Source organism: Melozone crissalis, unplaced genomic scaffold, assembly GCF_028551555.1.
Source record: "Melozone crissalis strain CALT ecotype California unplaced genomic scaffold, PUWL_Pcris_2 ptg000016l_1, whole genome shotgun sequence".
NCBI classification, from domain to species: domain Eukaryota; kingdom Metazoa; phylum Chordata; class Aves; order Passeriformes; family Passerellidae; genus Melozone; species Melozone crissalis.
The window spans coordinates 42,175,493-42,201,614 of NW_026535794.1; the positions used below are offsets into that span (position 1 = coordinate 42,175,493).

Consider the following 26,122-nt stretch of genomic DNA (forward strand, 5'->3'; position numbering starts at 1 on the left):
AACAAGTGACACGACAAGAGGACACAGTCTTAAGCTATGCCAGGTTCAGGTTGGACATTAGGTGGAATTTCTTCACAGAAAGGGTGATTAGATATTGCAATGGACTGTCCAGGGATGTGGTGGAGTCACCGTCGGTGGAGGTGTTTAAGGAAGGAATGGACATGGCCACTCAGTGCCATGGTCTGGTTGTAGTGCTCGGCCATAGGTTGGATTCGATGCTCTCAGAAGTCTTTTCGAACCTAAATGATTCCGTGGCTCTGCGATACGCCACAGTGCCTGCGGGATTGCCTGCTTTGTTTGAGGGCGCCCCTCACCCTCAGCCGCCGCGGTCCGGGCGGCCAGGGGGCGGAACTACAGTTCCCGTCGGGCCGCAGAGGCGGAGGGAGAGCGGGCGGTGCCCTGACGGCGGAGGCGGGAGCGGGGGGCGGGCGCCTCACGGAGCTCTGGCCGCTGTGGCGGGGCGCGGGCGGCGCTGCCATGGCGCTCTCCGCCGGCCCCCTCAAGGTCTGCATCGTGGGCTCGGGCAACTGGTGAGTGCGGCGGCCCCTGGCAAGGCGGGCATCTCAGCGGCCGCCGCAGCCCGGCTTTCCCGGAGACGGTGCCCGCCCGGGCCTTGCTGTCGGTTCCCGTCCGGCGCCACGGCCGCGCTCCCCTCGGGTGGCGGCCGTGAGGCCACCCGGTGCCGGCGGCGGAGCGCGGTGGCGCCGGACCGTGGCGGGCTCTGGGTCGCGCCGGTTCCATGCGGGAGGGCTCGTCCTGCCCTGCCCGGCGCTCCCTCGCAGCGGAGGTGCTGCCGTGACGTACTCGGAGGAAGAAGCGGCAGAATGGAGCCCGCGGTTTTAGTGCCTATAAACACCCGCGTGTCCTGCGAAGAAGTTGTTCTAGGATATTTTTAACCTGGTATTTGTTGTGCGCTTTGTCCGGCAGCAGATGACATAGACATTAAAGATGCTGTACATTTTAAAATTTTTTTCCCAACTTGCTCCCTCCTTGTAGAGCTTCACTAACAACCTCACTTTTCTACAAAAGTGTTGTTCGGGGTTTTCTGTGTTCTTGTGTGCCTATTGCCAAAGACAGTTCAAAAAAGAATTGCGAGACACTGGGTTATTCGAAATACCTTCTTTTTCTTTTCCCTCCAAAATGATTATGCTGAAGCACACTGAGAGCTTGAGACTAGGTTTTATTGCTGTCCCTATGTCTAGTTTATAATTAGACTTAAATAAACTTGCTTCTCCGCTGAAAGCAATAGACTTACTTGACATCATTCTTCCAGAGGAGTATCGTGTAAATAACCCTTTGTCTTCTTTAGTTACTTCTCTTTCTTACACCAGATCCCTCTTTACAGTGAATAAATTAAGTACAATGTGTTATAGAAATAGGGCTTCACAGTTTGTCACTTCCAATTACTAATGCTAAGCAAAAATTATTCGGGTAACATTGGCTTTTAAGGCATTAAACTCAGAAGAATTCCATGTAGAGCAAGCCACTGTGTTTTATTAAACCAAATTTGCCAGTCTTGTCAGGATGATCTTAGACATGCTGCTCACCCCCCACCCGCCCACTCCATGCACTTGGCTTTTGCTGCTGTTAAAAATACCAGCAGCTGCCAAGTTTTATTTTTCTTTGTGATCCCCTTGTTGAGGGAATGGCTGATGTTTCAGTGCAGCATCTCTTGCTTTCCATGCACCGGCTTGTAAAATGTGTGCATTGCACTATATGTCACAAGGAAATTATGCAGTTAGGGCTTGTCTTTTAGGAGTGGGTGGCTGTTGTTCTATAGTTGAAGTCCAGAAAAAGTTTCACAAGAAGTTTGACTCCATTTGTATTTGACTGTGGAACACTTGCAGAAGCAAAAGGATTTGGAGATATTGCCTACTAGCAATAACCATATGCAAATGTATTTTGTTTTCATCTCACTGGATCAGTTTAATAAATAAGAAAAGTTCCTGCCTAATAGGATGAGTTGGTGGCAAAATGCCCATATCTCCTGTGCTGAGAGAAAGGAAAAAGCTGCTGCCTGGTAGCAGCATTCGCTCTTCCTTTTGGGGATAAATGTATGTAAGTAACTTACAGCTTCTTTCATATGTAATGGCAGGGGTTTTCATGTGAGTAAAGCAGAAACCAAAGTAATCAAAAATTGAAAATAGTAATTTTTGGAGAGGTAGGTGGTTTCTTCCTCAAAGTCCATGGGATGACAGACACCAGACTCTGACTGTGAAGAGCCCTGTGATTCTGTGTATGAGCACTGTGTATGTGTAATCATTGAACTACATTGGACTAAATTTGTAAACCTTGAAAGTGCCTTTTGAACTGGGGCCTGCAGTCCTAAAATACTTAATTAAAATATTAGTATTTAATGCTTTAAAGCAGGTAACTAGAAATAAATTGAAACATTTGTAAATATCTGTTCATTGATATTTGGCATTATGTACTTGAGCCTGAGTTATTAGAGTGTGTGATTGGTGGTGCCTAACTTGTAGGCATGTAAGTAGTTGACCTGAGTGGGGTTTGGCCTCTTGAGCAGTTTGGAGACAGTGGGTTTTGGAGTTCTGTGTGAGGTGATTCCGTCTGACAATTCTTGTCATAGCCCTTTAACCTATATTTGGGATGAAAAACGCCCTAAAGGAGCTTGGCAGGACAGTAGCTTTAGAAGGGTTAAGCCAGTTGCCTTGGTTGATTGACTGCTTCCAGTCAGACCTGTTTGGCTGGTTTGCTGCCTTAACAATGGAAGGTCACCTTAACAGTGAAGTTGACTTGGCAGGGGTCACTTGACACCTGATGGAAGATCATGGGACAGGACAGATGGCTCAGCATGGGAGAGCAGGAGCTGTGCTGTCTGCTGGCCTTGCCCTTTTAGGGTTGCTCAGCTGCTGGATCAGTGATTCTGTTAGCATCTCTTAAGACAGGGAATAAAGTAAGGTGTCTGGAGTGTTGAGAGAGTACACCTTGGAGCCCTGGGATTCCAGGACAGTGCCCAGAGTCATTTAAAGCACTGTAAGCCTGCCTTGATCATGTACTGTAGCCTGTTCTGATAATACTCCCAGGGCAAGTTAATGAGGTGTGCACAGCCACAATTTATCCCTCATCATTTTCTTGGAACCAGTCTTTAGGTAACCTGGTTGCCAAAGTTGAACAGAAACTGTAAAATTTGGGAGGAGATGGGAAATTACTGGACAGAGGGCTTTATGCAGCTAGGAACTTGTAGAAAACTGGGAGGAACTGTGGTTTAACTGAGGTGATTTTACAGGGACAGTGGTAGAGCTAGATAATTGTATCATTTGCATTTGCATGTTGTGACCTCCACTGCTGCTGTTATCAGGGCAAGTTAAGGAGCTTTTTGCCTTTGTGCTTTAGTTAAAAAGTGATAAGGGACAGCAGGCCAACTGTGAAATGGTACTGAAAGAGTGATTGCAACATCATGGGAAATGATGAACCAGAGATGCCAGTCAGGAGAATCTTCTTGTCTTCTTGAATTCAGAAACTAAGACTAGGCAAATCTTCACTTTTCCTAATACTGCATTCAAAGGGTGAAAAAAAAAAAAAAAGACAGCTCAGGCATTTAAGTGTTAAATAGTAATAGAATTAATGTCTCACATAAGTAGTACACAATGCCAGACCTGTTGGCAGACTGAAAATCCCAGTCAGAGAGTTGCTGAATCAGTTATTTCTGTCTTGCTCTGTCACCAGCAAGCACAGAGAATATGCAGTGAGGTTGAAAACAGAAGGCAGTGGGTTTGCCAGCATCCCAACTTTGTATATAAATCTGTAGGAGTACACGTGCTTTTGTTCAAGGAACTCAGAGCACTGTCTGAAGAACACATACCTGAGCTGGGTTGAATGTGAGCTCTGCTGTGTGTATGGATCTGACATTTGGAGGCTGAACTGGTGAGCTGTGTACCAGTGCAGCAGAAACCACACTGGTCAAGCTTGATAAGAGATGGCTTGCAATTGTCTTCTGTATCACCTCCTGAACCTGGGGGCATTTTTAGTGTGTGAAGTGCTATTGGAGAAGTAAATTCCAGTCTTTTAAGACACACAGTTTTATGGTTTGACTATAAAAGGTCTCCTTAGGGTACTAAATTCTTTTTCTGCTGCTACTTAGAAAGTGACCTTAGTCATGTGCTAGCACACATCTTTAATACAGCCCAGTGAGTTGTGCCATATCATAAGATCTTGAAGCAGAATGAACCCACTTTGTTCGGTTGCCAGCTATGGGTTTATTATAAGCAATGTGCAATATAAATTTGGGGATTGTGTGAGTATAACTAGATTGGAAAAGTTAGTGTTCTTACCTCCTAATAAAGTGTGTGGTTTACACACACACACACACATGTAAGCCTCAGATCATTACTCTGTGTTTTTATCATATCTCTTAAATTTTTTTGTGTCTCCTTAGTAGGTTATCAGTAGTTATGAAATTACCTCCTATGCCAGGAAAGGAACATAGGTTAACGGGTTTAATAAAACAATGAAAGGGAAGATTGTGTTTGTTCCTCCTCTTGTAATTGTGATTTTGTTACTGCTTAGAGATTTCAGAAGTAAAATTGATCACTGTAGTACAGATCTCACTGTGTGCTGTTCTTGGGGAGAATATGAGGGTAACAGTAATGGACCTGTCTCCATGCAGGTTCAGAGGATGCTGTTCCAATAGTTCAGGTCTGTGAGGTTGGCTGCACAGCCATGAAGCTCACAACTTCTGCAACATGTAAATGATTCTTGGCTTTCAATGCCTATTGGTATTGTACAAGAACTTATGAGTCAGTCATCTCAGCAAAGAAGCTTCTCATCTCTTTTAGAGGTGAAAGTGACACATTTAATAAAATTTAATATGTCACTTTTACCTCGGCTTTGAAGACACAGTTAATTTGATTTGGGGAAATACAGTAACCTAAACTCTCAGTGGATAGCCAATAAGAAAACAAAATAAGTAAGGATGTTTCAGTAAATGCTTCAGTCCAGCCTACTTTAGCTGTAGTTGAGAGAAAGCAGCAGATGTGAATGACTAGTGTATTCTTCCACTTATTTTACCAGATCAGAATGTTTTATGGTAGCTGGTCAAATAATGTGTGAATTTGTGATTGTTTTAAAAACAAAGTCTTTTTTTTCCTACAGCGAAATCATAATTTTTTAAAACTGTTTTTGTTTTCTTTTGTGCAGGGGTTCTGCAGTTGCCAGAATAATAGGTAATAATGTAAAAAATTTGCAGAAGTTTGATCCCACAGTGAACATGTGGGTCTTCGAGGAGGATATTAATGGGAGAAAACTGACAGAAATCATAAATACTGACCATGAAAACGTAAAGTATCTCCCAGGATACAAGCTGCCTGATAATGTGGTAAGGCTCAAAAGCTAAATTGTAGTTATGGAGCAGAGGAAATATTGCTTATGCTGTAAATGGAGCTAGAAATTTGTTTTGTTAACACCTCTAGGGTCTATAATATTTCAGACTATGCTATTTTACTGATGGCATCAAAAATTTAAACAAGTAAAATTATGTAATTTTGCAGTTAAGTAAATCCAATGTACTCTTTCTTCCTATCACTATTGATTTTTACATTATTTCAATTTCTGCACAAGAAAGCAAGTGTGAGAACAAGAGCAAGATTAATAGTTTTGACTATACCCATAAAAAAAAAAAATTGGCCTCAACCTTGGATTGGAGCTGTTGGTCTGGGAAGTCTGTGCTACTGCTTATTTTCAGTGACAAAATGCAGTAGTTTATGGCATTCAGCATGAGACCAAACTGCTCGGGTTCAAGTTCAAGATCCAACTGGGAGGTTCAGTTTGGGAATTGAGAGGGATTTCTTCCCAGAAGGAGTGACTAAACCTTAGAATGGGGTGCCCAGGGAAGTGGTGGGGTCACCGTCCCTGGAGGTGTTTGAGAAAGGACCGGACGTGGCACTCAGTGCTGTGGCCCAGTGGACTGGGTGGTGTTTGTTCCAAGGTTGCAGTCAGTAATCTCAGAGGTCTTTTCCAAGCTAATTGATTCTGTGATTTTAGTTTTATTAGATACCACTTGTGTGTAGTGTTAATTTAGAGAAGTTATGCAGCCTTTCTCTCCCATAACTACACAGGTTGCTATTCCAGACCTTCGTGAAGCGGTACAGGATGCAGACTTGCTGGTTTTTGTCATTCCTCATCAGTTCATCCATAAAGTCTGCGATGAAATCACCGGACACGTACCCAGCACAGCCCTCGGCATAAGTCTCATAAAGGTACAATAAATACCCTGCATTAATAACTGAGAATGTGTCATGGAGCTGAGACAAGGTGACTGGATATTTTAATATGCAAAGTCTCGGTGCATTATTCACTTGATTGGTCCATTAAACCTTTCTAGATGTAAGATTAGAATTTGTCTTGGTCATTAGTGGATTGTTACGCAAGGCTTGCAGGAAGGGGAAAATGAGGCTCTTCACAAGACTTTTAGAAAGAAAGAGGGAGTCGATATGTTTTGCACCGCTAAGCTTTCCAGTCTTTGATTTGTTGTTTCCAAAAGCATCATTAGATGAAGAGCAGAGCACAAGCATAATGCTGTGATTGTTAATGCACATCCCACATGCTGAGTTGATCATTTCAAGAACTGCTGAGAGAATTTCATGTGATTGAGAGGATAGTGCTCTTGTTCATGTCAAATATTATGTTGCAACAAGAGAGTCTGTTCAGCATCGCCCAAAGACAGTTTGAGCATAGGAAATAGGAAAGGGCAGAGGTGTGGGAGGCATTTCATTGGAGTGTTTGTAGTTTTGCTGGCAGAAAAATTTAAAAATGTGGATTAGCTTATTTTTGGGATTGTTTTTGGGTAGGTGGGCTTTTTTCCTCTGGAAATAATAAGTAATTCCCAAGAGGTTTGGAAGATGGTGGTTTGTTGTGGCTTTGTAGGCCATTTTCTTGGCACACATTCCCTTGTTTCCTGTCATCTCTGGAAAACCATACATTTATGGATCTGTGCTCAAAAAAAAAGAAGAAAAATCCTCAATCACTGCAAGCTGCAAGCTTGTCTCTTTAGTTTGGCTAACAAAGCCCACAAAATCTATTGTTTTGTCAGTGCTGACTGGTGTGTTGCTCTGAGGTATGAAAAAGTAATGCTTCCAAAGTGTTCTTGCTCCAAATTGTAGAAAAACTCTTCATATCATAGAAAGATAAAATAAGGCACTGTTAGAAATGCTGAAGATATTTATTCTCCTTTAATTTGCTAAATGTGATTTATATTCTCCTAATATAACTAATGAAATTGCTGGACTAAATGAGCTGTAAGTCAGCATATGTGAAGTCAGGGTCCTGGGCCTATATTCCCTTGGAATTAGTTCTGGATACTAATTACCAGTTCTCTAATGGAGTGTTGATTAATGGCTATATTTGGCAAAACAAAAAAGAAAAAAAGGGAGGGTGTGGAAGGGGAAGAAGTCCTTACATTAAAAAAAAAAAGCTAAACTGCAAATACACAGAAACTCCCAGCAAAACAAAAACTCCACGCATAGTGTAGTGGTGGAAATGAAATTGTGGCACTTGCCATGCAGTGCAGGGTTGGTTACTGGGCAGCTTCCCACTGTCACATTGCAGCACTGCATCCACAGGCAGCCTTTCCAAAGAAATGCTGTGAGGCCCCTTAATGTTTTGCAGGAGAATGCAAAGTACGTGCCAGTATTTATGAAAAGGCACAACTGAAAAGGCATAACATAACATCATTAAAAGTGTCATTTGAGAAGAAAGGGTAGAGATTTAACACCACATTCTTTCCTCCACTTTTACATATTCTTTAGGCATGCTGTTTTCATCAGTGTCATAATTTTTGAGTCTCATGCTCAATGCTAATGCTGTTAAGTGGCTCGTGTTAACTTTGATAGTTAAAGTTAGTTTCTGCTCTGAAGACTATTATTCGTGGGACATCTCGTTTCTGTGCTTTCTAAATTGGCTGTCAAGTTAGCAGCGTGTCATCTTTTAGTCTTTTTTCGGTTTTTTTTTTTCTTTCTGACAGTCTAATCTTCATGCAGAGCCTAATGTCTGACAATAAAACTGAGTCTTTGGGAAATAAAGACATTTATCTGCTGGTTAATAGTAGTTTCTGTTGAAACATTTGCATCTGTGTTGTTTTACATTAGCTCTTTGTCGATGGCAGCCTTACAAGTGACTGTGTGGCTGTGGGGAGAGGAACCATATAAAACTTAGAGTGCAGTACAGCAGTGACCATAAGTTGCAGGCTAGCTGAACGTCATTCAAAATACTCTTCAGGCAACCTCAACATCAGTCTCATTTCCATTTCCCTGTTACTGGCTCCAGGGATTACTCTGACAGGCATGTTAGGATGCAAGCAGTAAGGTTGCTTGCTTTGCCTGCAGACCATTGCGGCCCAGTGAAAATGGTGGAGCCTTGGTTTTGCAGGGAGGAAGGGGTGTTTGGTTTTTATTCTGTCATTCAGTATTGGATTTAACTCTACAAGAAACAGGTACAGCTCTCCTTAATTTTGTCAGGAGTTGTGTCTGTTTCACAATGGAGCAAAATCTGGCACCTAAGCCTTTCTGGTCTCCTTTCACTTGCAAGAAACAATTGTTGTGTAAGTATTTACATTTTTGGAGTTGTTCCTAATGTGTGCATGCTTTTCTGTTTATTATTTGCCTGCTTAGGAAGAGGGGCCTTACAGTTATTTTGTGGGGACATTTTTGGGCACTCTGGGGGAAAAATGCAACATGTATTGTGTGCTTGCTTTCAGGTTGTTTCTGTATGGCTCATTAAAGATGAGAAAGCAGAGCTGTGCATTAAGCAATACAAATTGAAAAATAATGCAGAAATGCAAGCATTAGTTTAATTGGCAGGTTTTATGCAGGCATTTCTGCATGTCCCTTCATTGCACCATGTTATTTAAGGAGCAGCACCTTTAACCTGTGGAAATTACTGCCTGCCTGAAATGTCACTACTGGCAGCACACAAGTGTGTATGTATATGTATCTATGGAAGTAATACAGGATCACACTTTTTGTCTATAAATCATAACTCAAAATTACTAATTCCAAAAGTATCAAATCCTCAGCCTTAAAATAAAGTATTGTGGTATATTGTGGGAAAGAATGGCTATTTCAATAGCTGGTCTGCATACCCCTGTAATAAAAGCTGAAAAGGATTCTGCATTTAGCAGGCTGGGAGAAAAGAGTTTTATGGGAAGAAGGTGGTCTTATTTGAAGTTCTAGTTCAGGCAGTTCAGGGTACCAGACTCTCTTCTCTGCAGCATTAATATGTGGGGTGATCTTTTCTAAGGCCCTATTTCTGCCCTTTTTTCACACTTTGTAAAGAGCGCATTATAAATACAGATTAAAAATATCCTTAAAAGTTAAATTATTCTCAGTTGTTCAGCTTTCTACATATCTGTGAATGGCTGTTCCTTTTGTATTTCTACTACTAAACTGTTGTTGGTTATACACTGGGGAACCTGCCTCTGATATTTCAGTTCGGATATCTCTTCACAAAACAAATTATTCAGATGCCATTTTGTGAGTTTCAGTGTAATTTCAAATCCAAGTTCAGGTCTGGTTCATAACTGATAGATTGGTTATGCTTCACTGATTAAGGATATACTGATAATAAGCCCTTGATTTCTGAACTAAAAAAGCAGAATGTTCAGCACTTCTTAGAATCAGATCTTTGAGGATGGAATAAAAACTGGTTTCATCATCTAGAGTTTAGTCCTAAGTCTTAAGTCTGCCTCCTACAATTCTAAGACATCTTGGAGAGGTCAAAATAGCAAAGTGCCTGTGGTAGTACACCTGTCATCTTTAGTCTCTGAATAGTCCTTGTTTCACTTCTCACCTGTGGACAAGACTAATTGTGTTCTGCTTGCATCTCTACTGTGCCTAATGAATGACTGTTTAGTAATTCCATTTAATGTTGGCTGCAGGGAATAGATGAAGGCCCGGAGGGACTCAAACTGATCTCTGATATTATTCGAGAGAAGATGGGAATAGACATCAGTGTGCTGATGGGAGCTAACATTGCCAATGAGGTGGCAGCAGACAAATTCTGTGAAACCACAATAGGTACTGTTCCAAGTTGTAAGAATATTTAAAAATAAACATGCACCTGTCCTCACAGGCGCTCACCAAATAGCTCGAATTTCACTGTTTTCGACATTAGCTGACTGTTACCAGAAGCTGTTGGTTGAATTTCCTAGAATGTTTATACTTCCAAAAGTACTAGGACAATACTGGGAATAGAGAGAGAGAGAAGACCACAATTTTACCTATTCTTACTAGGGTTATTACCTTAGTATGTGAAATACAAGCATGTTTTTAATCACCCTTCGTATAACAAACTGCTTCATTTTATTACTTTGTTTAAGATTTTTTCTTGGGTCTGAATGGATAAACAATTATAAATTCTGTACTCCAGCTCAGGTGCTATTGTCAAAGATAGTACCTTCATGTGTTTGTTTTGGTTTGACTTTTTTGTTTGTTTTTTTAAGGTATCTTGTTTTAATTCCTCAAAATACTTTGTTCCCACAAAAACTAGAAATTGTTTTAGTTCTGTGTTGATGTCTGCACACCTTTGCAGCATGAGGATGTGCCTAGTCTTGGGTTTTACAGTTTCTAGAAAGGCATGTGTGTGTGTATATGTATACAGGTACTTACACATACTCACACTTTATGGCACAGAGTTCATATTATGGTTTTCTTCAGTGTTAATTTTTAGAGTTTTGTGCACTGCCAGCTTTGTAACATCTCATTCACAGCTTTTGCATTGAACTTAATTTTGAATGGTTGAACAGCATCTTAGCATTCAAAAACAATTGTCAGGGGCAGCATGCTTGATTAATAAAGCAGCTTTGACATACCTTTATCAGTAGGTATTTTTCTGGCATGCTGGCTTTGAAATAATTGGTAGAATTGCTCCTTCTTAATTCATCTCTGTTTTATTATTTGCTGTTCTTTTTAAAGACAGTGATCAAAAAATGGACAGTGAGTTAATGGAATTGTTATTTAGAACCTGTTGCTGAGCAGACAATAAATTGGTAAAAGTCCTTAATAACTCAGTGCAGAGCTTTTAAGTGCGATGTCACTGTGATGATATCCCTCCCTCCCATCACTCCCTCCCAGGGAGTGATGAATCCCTCCCTTTCGAACAGGGATTCTATTTAGGATTGAAATAAAATGACCTTATCTCTGCTTTTAGGCATTTTGGCTTGCACAGGAAAGGCTAAATAACATACAGATAAATTATTCCCTTTTTTTTAGCTTTCCTTTCTCTCTCTCAATAGGCTGCAAAGTTTTGGAAAATGGCCTTCTCTTCAAAGAACTCCTGCAGACTCCAAACTTCCGAATAACTGTAGTAGATGATGCAGATGCAGTTGAGGTGTGTGGTGCTCTGAAGGTAAGATTAACAGGCTGCAGGTGATACACAGATGAAATAGTGATCCTTGTTAGAAAAGAAACGAGAGTATTTCCATTTTAAAAACAAAGTTCATTGTATTTTTTATAATATGTAAAACTGCAACACAACATTTCCAGAAGAGCCAGAGGGGAAATGAGGGAGCAGCATTTTCTGAGAGCTGGCTTTTAGATCTGTGTCTCACCATCTGCCAGGTTCTCTTTCTACATCTTCCACTTAACTTACACACAGTCATGAAGCAAGTATTGATTTCATCTGACTGGCTGATATATTTCTAAGTCTGTTTTAGTTCCCTTTTTCTTTTTGCAACGATGTTTTCACCAAAAGAAAGGGAGAAAGAAGTTAGTATTAATGCTTCGTATCTGTTGACAAAAATATTTCCCTCTTCATTGACTGAAGCAGTGTGAGCACTCATGTGTCCATATTTTATGGACATATACTATATAAGGTTTGTGTGGATAATCACATACAGAAATTACCTGAATAGGAAAAAAGTTATTTTGGACAGTAATTCATCCAAATTTTTTTTCATAACAAAACTGATGCCAACAGGAAGCAAAGGCTAACTTAAACATTTTTAATGGCTATTTTTTCAGGTTCATTTACAGGCCATATGTAAAGGGAGGCATTAATTGTTTGGCACCCTAGCAAACAGTACAGTAGCTCACATTATCTGATACCTATCCTGAATAATTTCTGAAGGGTGTAGTGGTTTAATAATTATTTTGGCTTATTTATTTTTTGTGTTTTGAATAATTATTTTGTCTGCCTTTGGTTTTGCTGTTGAAATTTTGTCTGAACTAAATTAACTGGCTTGCAAAGCTACCACACCAAGCAATGATGTCTTAAGATAAGGAACTCTGATTCCTGCTTAGTGAAAGTAGCTGGATAGATATAATAGCATTTTTTTGGCATATTAATTTCCTTAATTTTGTCTTGACAGCTGTCATACTGGAAGGCCTGAGAAAGAGGAGGTAATGGGTCTGTGCACTGATGGGATTAGGTGTTTTGCTGCAGCATGCTTTGGAGTTACTGTACAGAGAGAAATTTCTTGAGATTATGGAGCTTGTAATTCAGCTCCACAGCCATTGCTTTAAAATGATCTGGGTGATGTGGGAAGGTTACCAGAAAAGAAATCCCTGACCCTTGAAAACGTTTTGCAGATTTATTTTTCTTTGAAACCTGCTCAGCAGGATGTTTTCTGACTAGCTTAAATCCTTGTCTGATAGAGGAGTTCTGTCCCAGGAAATTTTCATTCAGACCAATCTTGTGAAAGGGCATTAGAGATGAGCATGCCCATCAAAGTGGGCAGGTAGTCAGCACACACTCAAAACTCCACTGTAAGGGTCTAAGTCAGGCAAGATACCAATATTTCTTTGGAACTGCAGTAGAATTTAAATAGATTGTTATTCTTGACCTGGAAAGATACTAAGGTGAGACTTTAGGGGATTTTTGTAACCTTGCTTTATTGCTCTCTTCTGCTTCATTATTCGTCATGCATCCTGCAGACTGAACTGTCTAGTTGTATTTCTGAAAAGGTGTTTATATTCTGTGTGCTCTAGTCATTTCATATTGATTGCAGTATATTTTATAATTGAATTGAAATTTCCAAAAAATGCATGGTATAAGGTCTAAACAAAAAGTGAATTAAAGATAGATTAACTAGTTTAAAAGTACTGTGGATTTCTTGCATAATTAAAAGGCAAAACTGGTGGCATAGACCCATCATTCTAATATGGGTGATGTCTTTAATCATACAAGTCTGTCTTAATCTAAAAGAAAATATTAATAAAATGGTATTTTTAAAGTAGTTTTTAATTTAAAACCCTTTCTAGTTTATCCTAAATCTTGTGGTGGCAGCATGTAAATAATGTCCTCAGGTGTTTTACTCTCAAAGATTGAAAAATTTTATTAATGCATTGGGAGCATGTCTGGCTCTAAAAGAAAATAAAGAAGCTAAAATTAAACCTGTGGATAAGGTTTTATTACCATAGTACAAAGCAAAATGCAAAACTCAGATATGAATAGTGTTTTTTCTTAGAAGCTGTACATATTTTCTAAAAGAGCTTTGCTTTCTTATCATTCATCTGATAGTCTTCGTAATAAAAATTTGAAAAGTAGACTTTTTTTTTCAGAGTAAAATCTAATGTGTAGCTTCAGTCAACTGACAGTTTGTTAAACTTGGGAAGTTACTTCAGTAAAAAATAGTAAATATTAGCTTTGTTTAACTTCCTGGAAGGAGGAAGTTCCAATTTCAGAAGGTGACACTGTCATGTTGCATGGAGACATTGGCATGAAGAGAGAGGCTCTACCCTCTTTCTATAGCAGTGCCAATTCAAAATATCACTCCAGGCTGTCTTTTTGGATGTGGAAATAGCAAAAACAGTTCCTGTGTTGGTATTTGAAGGATGAGAAAGAGTACACTATGGAAAACTACATTTTTCCGGCTTCTGCACTTTCCTGTAAATACCAGCTTAGGAAAAGGAGACTTTCCTGTTATTACTGGCATAATGGACTAGCTGTTAAAAGCCTGTACTCTACCTCTCTTTTTATTTCTGCAAGCCTTTCTATGCAGGGAAGATTTTCAGCGTGGGTGGTTGCCTAAAGCTTGGGAAAAATTCAGAAGGGTAACAAAGAATGCTCTGAGCACAGCTTTCCCTTACAATGATAATTACAGGTTTGAAATTTGGTTTTGGAAGCCTATTTGAGTTCAGACTGTAATATTAGGTAGTGCAGCTGGGTGATCATAGGAAAACATGTGCTTGATTGCTATTTATATATGGATATGTATAGAATATCCACTTCATTTACTGTATTTAGATTTGTGACAATGGGCTGGTGGAGATAAAGTGAAGTGCAGCAATCAGTGCCATGAAAAAGCAGTCTTGTGCCAGCTTGGAGACTGGCTAAATAGACAGTGGTGGTGACTTTACAAAATCTGATGGTACAGAGGAGGAACAGCTTTCTACTGTAACCTGGCTGTTGGAACTAAAGTGCTTGGCATGTTCTTTGTGAGGATATTTTTTTTCTTTTGAGGGCTGATGAACATTTCACATTTGTCTGTTGACCTTTTCTAAGAGTTGGGGACAGAAGCTGACGAAGTTGAAATTTGGATAGTTGTTTCAAGGTGTCCAGTTGGCTTTACAGGCAGCATGACTCAAGGCCACCTACAAGTACACCTGCCATTTACCAGATGATGAATGGGCCTTCCTAGAAAATGCTTAAAGTTTATGTCACCTAAAAACAGTATGTGCAGCTATGCTCACATGTGGAGGTGCTGTTGGATACTGATGGATGTGATTGTGCAGAGCAGCATGGACCCAAGGTTGTCACCTCAGCTGTCCTTAGAGTCCTCACCACCTGTGCCAGTGTGGTGTTAGAAGCAGCACAGATGTGAGGCCAGACTGAGCTGGGGTACGAACCTGGCCACATCCTTGAGAGGCCATTTAGATGCTTGTAGTTGCAGTCTCGGGGGTAAACCATACCCCAGTTTAGCTCAGTTACCCAGTGCAGCAGTGCAAGGGGTGCTTGAGAGGAGGAGGATTAAGAATCTAACCTCTGGATATGGAAAAACAGCCATGCTCCAGCTGCCTGATGATCAGGGATCCAGAGAGTTAAAAACCCTCAAGTGGCAGCAGCCAAGGACAGATGGGAGTTACTGTAGGGAGAAGCAGCAGCTGAGGTTGCCTTTTGGGTTGCTTCAGGCTCATCTAAACCTTCCAGCTTCAGCTAAGCCTTTAATAAAGAAGTAAGAAGTATAGTGAGGATTTATTGTTTACCAGGTTATGTAACTCAGCATTGTTACTTGCAAAGTGTGTTTAGGGCAGTCAGTGTTGAATAGTCAGTGTAGGTACTCTAGAAGTTGATTGCGAGAGGTTTTTTCTTCTTCCTGAGATTGAGTGGAAATGAAATTCAAGTTCACCAGGAGCAAGCAAACAGTTATACTTAACCTCTCTGACAGTTCTGCTGATACTGTGTTTGGTTTTTTGAGTCTTTTCATTTGACCTCTTCTCAGCCATCAGGGGAAGCAATGAGCTTCTCCAGGTTCATGTGTAAACAGAGAGAAAGCAGGCTATGCTGAGCTGTGGCACTGCCTCAAGGAAGGTGAAATAATATGATCCATTTAATTATGGAGAAATAATGGTTGCCTCAGAAATGGCTGCTTTAGCTGTCTGCATGGGCACTCCACAAACGTGCTGTACACTGGGTATTGGATACTTCTGGGGACTGACTCTGTAGGAGAACAATCTGTCAGCAAAGTCTGCAGACTTGTTTTCTTGGTCATCTGTGGTCCTTGCATTTGTGACCTCTTGCATGTTTGCAGCAGGTTGTGTGCAAGTAAAGGACACTTTGTCTCATTTGTTCTGACACACACAGTGAGCACTGCCTGAGATCAGCATTTCTTTTCTGGAGCATAGCTTCACTAGCCCAGTGAAAAAATAACTAAATCCATTCCTTGTTCATGTTCTAAAATAACCAGGACTAACACCAGGATAGCAGAACACCTCGTCTGTTAGGGCAAAGTATTTTAGTAGCTTAAAATCAAGTGCAATATGAAACCACACTGTAAATCATGGTCAGGATGTGTGCTTTCATGCAAAAAGCTGTTAATGCCAAGATAGGGAAGTGTGCTTGCTTAAGCATGTAGTGATTTTGAGAGCTCTGAATGCCTCAGGCGAAGAGGAACATTGTGTTGCAGTCCTTTTGGGGTTATTGTGACAGTATCTTTGAACCTGTGGAACATGTTTGTCAGTAGGCACTTGCTTATTGGCCTCTCAGACTCCCATGTGTGCATGCAAATACAGTCAGTTTCTAATCTCACGGAAATGTGGGCTCTCTCCTCTTGCACAAATACATACCCACTTTGTATGTGGGTATTTGCAGGAATTCCTGTAACTTCAAGCTGTGGTTTAATCCCAGCTGGCAACTGCATATTGTGCAGCTGCTCACTCACAAAACCCCTACCCCCTGTCAGGGATGGGAAGGAGAATAAGTGGAAAAAAGTAAAACTCAAGGGTTGAAATACCAACAGTTTAATAATTGAAATCAAGGAAAATACAGCAACAAGATCAGCAGTAGTAATAAAAATTGTAACAAAGGACAGAGTGAAAACCCAAGAAGAACAAGTGATGCACACTGCAGCTGCTCAGCACCCACTGCCCAGTGCCCAGCCTGTCCCCAGGCAGTGACTGATGGCTCCCAGCCAATGCCTCCAGTTTGTATACTGGGCATGGCATTCTATGGTATGGAGTATCCCTTTGGCCAGTTGGGATCAGCTCTCCTGGCTGTGTTGCCCCCTCCCCAGACTCTTGTTCACCTCCTCACTGGCAGAGCATGAGACACTAAAAAGTTCCTTTCTTAAAGTAAGCAGTACTTAGCAAACCACCAAAACACCAGTGTGTTATCAGCATTATTCTCCTACTGATCTCAAACCACAGCACTGTACCAGCTACTAAGAAGGAAGTTAACTGAAACCAGGACACTTCAGGTGTAGTCTCTGTCAGTGGCAACATTCAAAATCAACCATATGAAATACAGAAAGATGTTTTTGCCAGGTCAGTCACCCTTCCTGCCTTATGTACTTCTCATACAATCTCACAATCTCATGATAGTGATAGTGCCACTAGGCTCTTGTGTGTCAGTTTGTGTTCTGCTTGTGCATCTTCCTGAAACAAGCTCAGCTTAGTGCCTACAGCCTGAGACTTCAAGTAACAAACTAACTGTTTTGATCTTGTTTGGGACTGAAAGATAACTGGGTTGTAAGTTTGGGAAGATTTTTTTGTCATTGTTGTTGTTTTTAAAGGGGTGGCTCATCTTTGAGTAAGGTATAATTTTCAATGTGGTATAATTAGTTCTCTACAGTATATTAGGTACCAGACAGTTGTCAGAGATTCTTCAAGGATTTAAATAAAATCAGATGGTAGACCTTGTAAATTAATAGCTGTGGCTTGAGGGATATGTGTGCCAGGACATAACAGTCTCCTAGGCACGGGGGCGTGTTCTAGAGCATAATCTGTTGTCTTGTTCCCTCATTATTTGCAAACTGTGTAAGAATATTCAATGCGAACATTGAACAAACGAGGAGCTCATGTTTTAGAGTTGGGCTCACAACTTCCCTTGTTCCCTAGCCCATTTCGTCAGATGTAAATAGTTTTGGTATGACTTACTTAAAAGACTATTTCTGTTGCTCCAAAGACAAACACTGCAAAAGGTACAAATAGACAACAAAATACTGTAGGCCAAATTGTATTGTAAATTATGATCAGGCAGACTGCTTCAAAGTGGAAAGTCAAGCAGACAAAACTGGAGGGAAGGGGAAGCTTTAGTATGGGAGTGTTCAAGAAGTATATGGAAAAAGCCCAAAGGTTGCTCAGTCATGTTTGTGTTTTTAGATAAGTGATAAATACTTAGAGATTTCCCATACATGTAAAATCCATTTGAATGGGTTATCCCATCTGAAAACTTCTTAAATATCTGTTTGACTTCCTCTTGCTTTGGCATCAAATGAAAAAATATTAAAGGTTGCTCTGCAAGAGGTGCCTGATGGAAGTGTACCTTGACTGAATCACCACAGCTAAGATCTAAGCCAAGATGATTTTAACAACCAAATTTTAAAGTTGACTGCCTTGGGCTGCTTCAGGTCTAGTGTTGGGATATCTGTCTGCAATTTTTAGGATCACCTTAGACCTCAGCTGCTCAAAAAGCCAGACTGATCCTCTGGCCTCATGTGATTCAGTCACCTAGCCATGACTAGCCACACAGCTCTGCAGCTGCCTGGCATTTGTGGTTCTTACAGTCCAAAACCAAACCAGCTGTTAATCAGTGGTTGTTTTCAATAGCATCTTCTGATTATAGTTCTTTCTTCATCAACAGTTAAAGTTGATTTTTTAATTTTATTTTTTTCCCTGCATCGGATGCTACATTAGGAGTCATAATGTTGGTTCTCCTGTGCATTCTGTTGAATCACTGTTGCTGCTGCTGTTTCATGCAGGAAGATATTAACATTCATTATTTCCTTGCTTTCTTTATCTATATGTCAGAATGTCATCTTTTTGTGGGTTTTTTTGTGTTAGATGGATTGTTTTAGTGGGGATAGTGGAACCAGGGCTAGTGCCTGCTCTGACTCCCAAGCCAGAAAATAGTTTTTATAGTTGCTTCACTCAATTGTGTCCCATCAAATGTCTATGTTCTGTAACCAAAGCAGGGACCATATAGCTGAATGTTAACAGCACGTTTTTTGTAGTAGGTCATCACCAGGTCTAAGGAAAAAGCAGACCATTTTTTTGCTAAGGGAGGTCTTCCTGTATCTTGAATCTTTTAGGAATCCTTTATGAACTATGATGGTCATAGAAACTCTGCACACTTAAAAGGGCTGGGTACTATTGGCTTGGCATCCCTGTAGCATGCCATCATAGACGTCATTAAATGCTTTTTAGCTGTACTGGTGCTTTAATCATCAAGAAAATCTGAATAAAGGGACTGTAGGATGTCAGTCTAACTTCACCCTTACCTCAGGGCAGGAGTAGCTCAGTCTAGCTAAAACTTTGTTTGGGTGTAGTGCAACCTGTTTGTCCTTAAAGATGGTCAATAATAATAGCTCCACAGCCTCAGGGGCAACTTGTGTCAGAGTTTTAACTATGCTTTTATCCTTGGAAATGTTTTGCCTTATATTTTTTCTTTTTCTTTTTAGGTTATCCCATAGACATCAAAATTGCCAAACCAAAATAACCCAAACTAGCAACCTAGTCTTTCAGTAGTAAAGTGTTTGCTGTTCTTGAGGACAACTGTAAGCAGTAATTGAGTCATTTCCCATTTCTCTTCCTACTAGAATGTAGTAGCAGTGGGAGCTGGTTTCTGTGATGGCCTTGGCTACGGTGACAATACCAAAGCTGCTGTTATTCGCCTTGGCCTAATGGAGATGATCGCCTTCGCCAAAATTTTTTGCACGGGCCAGGTTTCTGTTGCCACTTTCCTGGAGAGCTGTGGCATTGCTGATCTCATCACAACGTGTTACGCTGGCCGGAATCGACGTGTAGCAGAAGCATTCGTTACATCTGGAAAGGTACCTCATTCTCTGGCTGGAGTCTGTTCCTATGAGTACTGCCACTCCTCAGTTGCTGGAGTAACAGTAGAGTTAGCCGAGTCATGGTAGCACCCTTCTCTTTCCTCGTGTTTTCTGAGTCTGTTGGCTAGAATGAGTGTAAAGGTATTAAAAGGTGGGCGGGTGGTGATTTAAAAAAAAAAGATTGAGAGATAAGAGAATACTTACAAACAAGAACATGGGAGAATATTCTATATGCTCACTCAAGATTACTTTTGAAAAAGAAAAAAACTCTCAGTAACCTTTATTTTTTTCATCCATATTATGTTGTCAGGCTTCTGAAAAGTTTATCATACCTCTCCTTTGCTTTCTTTTTTTTTTTCCTCTGCTGCTTAGTCTCTTGAAGAATTAGAGGAAGAAATGTTGCGTGGTCAGAAACTCCAAGGACCACAGACTTCTGCAGAAGTGCATCAGATCCTGAAGAAGCAAGAAATGCTGGACAAGTAAGAACAGATGAAACAATTTCCACATACCCCTTTTTTATCTCCATAATTCTTTCTGCATATTTGGTTTTGATATCTTCATAAAAGTAATAGCCAAAAAGAAAATCACTGTAATAACAGTAGATTAGAAGTTAAAATCAAAGAGAAGTGAATAGAACCTGAAAATAATATTGGTGTAGATAGAGCTATTAGTGTGACGTTAAATTTGTTAATGTCCTATTTGCAGAGTGTATTGTTGCCTTCTGCTACTACAGAAAAGCACAGCAAGTGTGTTTTAATATGTGAAAAGGAAAAAATGCATGAAAGTAGAGCTTCTTAAAGAGACTGTGAAAAGTTGCTACATCTCATTTCATTGTAGTAAATTCATTACTTACCTCTAAGGAGAGGAGCTTGGTGATCATCTGTATAGAGTGACTGCCTCCACTACATGCATTCTAGCTTAGATACTGCAGTTCTCCTTCTTAATGTGACTTCCAGTTTGCTGTAGGTTCAAACCTCCCATCTGCCTCTGTAGGTCAGGGTGGTTTTTTGTGGTATGACATTAAACAGATTGTCCTGGCTTGGTTCACTTGTATTCAAGTCAGAACATGAATGATTCCTATAGCCACACACACAGTTGTCTTCTTACAAAATTAAGGGATACATTTATCTGTTGCTGTTTGTTAAAGAGGAAAAATCAGAAATTTAAAAACTGCCAGTCAAAAGACCAACCCTTGTTACTTTTTTTTTTCAAAAGCATTTTTTAAAGTCTAGTTTTAATGCATCAGCTGCATTAAATGATTAATGTTCTAATATTATCTTTGGATCTAAGGTACCTAAGTCTGTCTCCTTACTATACAGTAATTAAGCTAACTGCAGAAAAAATTAATTAAAATGTTGGCTTCATTCTTTACTGTTTATGATTCCCTAAATGAAACAGGATGCTGCGTTTGAGGGTTGTTTTGTATCCTGTTCTATCTTACAGCAAATTAAGTGCATTAGAGATGATTTTGGGTTGTGTTTTTAATAAAAGACATGAAAACAGTGTTGCTAATTTCCTTTTGGCATGCCAACATATATATGTCAGTTCTTCCTAAAAGGTCTCATTCAACAAGACTGTTGAAGACAACTTTCAAAGTGTTTTGAAAAAACTACTGCTTTAAAACATAAAACACAGTGAAGCAGCCATGGTTTCAAAGTGAAGAGGAAAGAGTCTCATAAGGGTAGAATTTCATACTCTGGTCTTGCAAAACTATTCCCAAGGCTATGTAGAAATATGCAAAAGTCAAAGTTCAGAAGAGCCTTGGTAGCAGGGCTGATGCCTGTTGATACTCATGGTGCAATTTTTGTTGTAGTCTTTGCTGTCTTTATGTGCTCAGGCCTGAGATGCATCTGGAGTTTGCTGGCCCTGAGCCTGCAGTCACCCTTGGTACAGGTTTCTCCACGTGAAGTGTGGCAGACCTGCGCACAGTAATGTTCTCTGGGATAAGCAGCAGGACTTAGGTATCAGGCTGTGGCTTGTAGTAGTGGTGCTTCTTCACTGAGCAGTACCTGCCAGTATTGTACCTAAACCTGTGGGAAACCTGCTTTTGCTTTGGGAGGTTCATCTGTTTTGTGGCCACCTCTCACACAGTCACAGCAAATTTTGTTAGTGCCTATGCTAACAAAAGCTTTTATGGCAACAGCAAATGTAACCCCCCTTCAGCCTAGTACATCATACAAGGTGAGTGAGGTTCATTAAGAAATGCAGAAGTCATTGTATAAATTTTTTCTGCAGATTTCCTAGTAAGGGTTTTGCCATCTGAGGAGTTTAGCATTGGATTTGAGAGAGCAGCTGTGTGGCTATGTGGTAATTTTTTTTCCACCAATGAAGTAGAAACAAAACTCAAGTCGGTCTAGTTCAGGGTGATGTGCTGATAGCATTACTGCAATGTAATAGTGACAGCAGAATGTATAGGCCATCATACATGGTGCTCAGGACTGCTCAACTCTGAAATGGGCATTACAGCCCATAAAGCTTTAGAGTGACTGCTGGGACACATTTCCTAAGGAGAAAGTCCTAATACAGATGTATTCTGAATCACTCAGAAATTAACTATTTCTCCATCTCCAATGACCCTTGTTTTTTATTTCCATTGGTTAAAATGCAGCAGAATAAAAAGCCATGCTGAAAGGGTATATGTACTTGATGAACAAATCAACCCCCAAAATTTACCAGGCTTTGTATGAAAATTGAACTTGTCTGGCTGTTACTGTTTGGGATGGACAGAAAGCAAATACAAATTTTGTAAAATATCTTGGCTATAGCAAACCTTCAGATTATCAGAGAAGCCTGAATAATTTGAAGGTTGTTGGAGATGTGGCCAATCTAAAAAAAAAAAAAGAAAAAAAAAGTAGATGTGGAATTTTCTCTTTCAAAATCCAGGTCTGTTTTTCAATTCTTATTAAAAAACTTGACCTTCAATGTCTTCCTGGGTCTTTTTTGGTCATATACTGTATTATCAAGTTATTGCTGAGAAGTACTGCATAACAGATGTGCCAGTCATCCTTTTTAACCACAGATGGGTACTGCTGTGAGAACAGCCAGGAAAAATGTTTTAAATTTATTTTTTAGATCACTTTATGGTTGTGCCATGCATAATGAATGTCTCGGGCTCCATTATAGCTAGCTAGGCTTCTGACAGTCACTCTGTTTCAGAGATGCGTGCAGGTTCTGTAGTTATGCCCTGCTTTTCAGCCTAGCATTTGCACTTAGCAAATAGAAAAAAGAAATAATTTTTTCCACCTCTCCATTTTCCCCCTCCCTCTCTTCACCCCTTTATATTTCTTTCATTTAATAAAATGTTACAGAATACATTTACACTGTGTTCACTCTTCCCACCCTCTTTCCTCAGGTTTCCACTCTTCACTGCTGTGTATGAAATCTGCTATGAAGGGAGACCTGTTGCAGACATAGTGTCCTGCCTTCAGAATCATCCACAGCACAAGTAAAATCCATCAGGCTGTTGTACTAACACGGCTTTCTGCCTTTCCAATTCGTGTCCGGGTTCCAGTGGATGTAGCTGTCATTAAGCTTTGTTCAGAGCTGCTCTTAGGCACCAGGAGCACCACGAGTGTCTGTGAGTGGCTGTCGGTGTCTGTCCCCAGCCTGTGTGACACAGCACGCCGTGTTGGCTCGGCGATTGTCCTTGTACTGGCTAGCGTGCAACTCCTCTAAGATCCGCAATACAAAAGTTGCACTACCTGCCTGCTATGTATACACAAGTGTACTTTGAGTCTGCTCCTGCACCATAAAACACAATGCTTTGTTGTCTTCTATTCAAGCCTGGTCCACAATCTGCTGGCACTCTGGGAAGAATCCCAGTGGTTTTGATCAGAGGCTGAATTAAGTGTGTAACCTTGAAATATTAGGAATCTGTTCAAACTTTGTTTTATTCCGTATATGCAATTAAATGTTAACATTTTGCATGCTTATGACTATATTAATTTAAGCAATGTTAATGCAAAACAAGTTGTAGCAGTTATTCAGGGGGCTGCAGGGATATTTCAATGAACTCTAGTGAAGAATATTTTGATCTTTGAAAGTTGTTGAAATTGTCAAGCTACTTTGAAACCAATTTCTAAATGAATTTAAAGTTTTTAATTACACTGTTTTAAAGGGAATATTCTAGAGGGGGATCATTACCTCCCCTTCTGTTTTTTAATCCTTGCATTTTTGTATCTCTCCATTTCTCCCTTACTATTCCTCTTTGTTAGGCTCTTCTAGAATCCCATTCCCCAAAGCAAGCCAGAAGTATTCACCTGGGGGTTCTGAGCCCTTGAGCCTACAGTTCATTTTATTGTTTTACTTGTGGTTGTTCTTCACTGCTGTTGTTGCTTGTTTGATGAAGAATAGCCTTGGGTATCCACTGCTCCAAGTTGTTCTGCTGTGATTTTAGCTTAGCTGCAACATGTTGAGCTCCACACAACACTCCAAGGAATGTCAGGGGAATTCCCTGGTACAACACACTTGTGTCATCAGAAGGGTTGTGTGCCAGTACGATGACTGCATTCATTTCAGTGCCTGCCAGTCACTGGCACATCCACTGGGCTGTAGTCCTGGTCCAGCCTTCCCAGCTCTGGAGTTACTCTTTCACTGGACAAAACTTTTATGGGTGCTGAATCAAATCCTTTACAACTCATCTCCCAGAAAGCTTCTCAAAGGCATCCATCTCTTTTATTCCCCAGGGTCTCAACTAGGTTTTTTCCAGGAACCTTGGTTTTATCAGGGAGGTTAATTTTATTTGTTATTGGAAAATTTGTGATTTTATGAAGTTTTTTTTTTGGGGGGGGGTGGTTGGTTTGGTTGGTCTTTTTAGATTTTTTTTTAAGGTTGATGCAAGAAAAGATAGATAAGTAAAATCTGTTTTGCTTTTCTTGTATACTTAAGCGTGTGGGGGAGCGGTTTGTGAAATATATGCTAGGCACATTAAGGGTGGACTCCTTCTTCCAACTGGGAGACAAGGGTTGGCATTAGAATTTATAGAACAAGACTGCCCATCTGCTCTGAATATCCACACCTAACATCTGAGCAGTATCAGAAATGTTGTTCACTGTTCTCAGTGGTGGTTTTAGACCAGGAATCATGAGCACACACCCATCCTGAAACTTCAGGTTGTCATTCAAAAGTTGCTAAAACAAAGAGGATGCCTGGGAATAATTATCATACTTACATAACCTGGATTACTCTGAAATAGGGAAGCTTTGGGGCAACTTTGTGTAGACAGGAAGACGCTTCCACTTAGGGGTACCATTTTTTGGTGCTCCTGTATTATTTTGAATTAATATTTGGAAGATCTCATGAATGTCCTTAGATATTCAGGGTTGTGAAAAGTTATTTTGCCTTACATCTGATTTAGTGCTAAACATAGGAGATGGCCAGAAGTTAAGTGACATCAGACATTTGTGGCAGGTGGGAGCATCACTGGTAGAGCTGACTTGGAGCAAGCACTCTGCTTAGACATTTAAGAGGATGTTTTAAGGTTGGAAGCACTGTTATGCTAACGCACACATGGAGCATACACTCCTCATTACTGCATAACTTTCAGTGTGTTTGCTTATGCTTTGTTTTGTTCTGTTTTTTTAATACCAAATTGGTGGCTTTCGCTTTGTATGTGTACATATACATTATATATATAAACTTTTTTTTTTACATGTAGTATGTAGGACAGTAGCATTTTGTAAGATACATAAAGGGCTATATGATCTAAATGTGGTAAATTAATATATATTTTTTAAATTATTTCTTTATTATTCCAATACTACTTCTACCACTGAAAGTCTCAAATCTTAATTGTTCTTATTTTTTAGAGAAGCTTATATTCTAAGGCAAATCCAGAGAAAAGGGTTTTATGGAGTTCGTTTCTCCAGTCTGTTATGATATTCTTTTTTTCAGACAAAAATTGAGGTTTCAGTAACTAAAATAACTAAAATAGTTTATTTAAATTCTATTGATAGTTCACTATTTACATTTGCTTTTCAGTGCTGCTGGAGAACACTCAGCTTGGCACTATGTATTTTTTCCCCCACTATTTACTGCTCATTAAAAGACTCTGACATGGTACTGGAACTGAATGTGCCTGCTCTGCAAACACTCTGTTTTGCCTGGTACTGGGATAGTCTTACTGAAATCATTAGCCCCTGTGTAAGGGGGTCATAAATTTGTAACTAATTCTTGGGTTATGAACTTTACTTGCTAAGGAAGGTATTACATTCTAATGATACTTACTCAACTTGCCCTCATTGTATGTACTGATTTTGTTTAGAGATGTTGAATGTATACCTGTTTGAAGAGTTAGTACAAAAATAAACATTTTTGTCTTGGGAATCACTTTGGTTTCTGTTCTGTTTGTCTCATTTTACAAGGTTTGCAATTAATATTTTATTCACTTGATGGAATGTAGGTTTTTCTGGTTGTGGTATGTAATGACAGCAGATGGGAAGTTGCCATGCAAGAACATAAATTTTAAAAAGAGCTATTTGGCGTCCAGATGTCAGCATTTTCTTTCTTTACATTAGTGATTCAGTTGTGCTGTCTTTGACCTCTGAAAACAGGTTCTTGTCTTCAGTTCCTTCAGTTGCTCTGGGAGCCACTGGAGGGCACTGGTCGGTAAGTGGCTGATTCCACCCGTTCTGGAGTTACTCTTCTGACCATTTCTGAATTTCCCGAGGCTCCTCTATGACT

General features: G+C 40.1%; 1 protein-coding gene across 1 annotated transcript; it reads left to right on the plus strand.

The window, feature by feature from the left end:
* The first annotated feature begins 461 nt into the window (after positions 1-461).
* Positions 462-25,759, plus strand: GPD1L (glycerol-3-phosphate dehydrogenase 1 like). The gene is made up of 8 exons (XM_054273939.1): positions 462-530; positions 5,158-5,335; positions 6,075-6,215; positions 9,890-10,028; positions 11,246-11,358; positions 19,205-19,438; positions 19,814-19,920; positions 22,794-25,759. Exons 1-8 carry the CDS (start codon positions 478-480, stop codon positions 22,888-22,890), a joined length of 1,062 nt encoding a protein of 353 aa, XP_054129914.1. The 5' UTR covers positions 462-477; the 3' UTR covers positions 22,891-25,759.
* Positions 25,760-26,122: the final 363 nt, after the last annotated feature.

Bases quoted from the DNA above. Each gene is read 5' to 3' on its own strand.
- GPD1L (XM_054273939.1), top strand. From the start codon at position 478: ATGGCGCTCTCCGCCGGCCCCCTCAAGGTCTGCATCGTGGGCTCGGGC. The intron at 6,216-9,889 runs GTACAATAAATA...TGTTGGCTGCAG, and splicing joins TCGGCATAAGTCTCATAAAG to GGAATAGATGAAGGCCCGGA. The intron at 19,921-22,793 runs GTAAGAACAGAT...CTCTTTCCTCAG, and splicing joins AAGCAAGAAATGCTGGACAA to GTTTCCACTCTTCACTGCTG.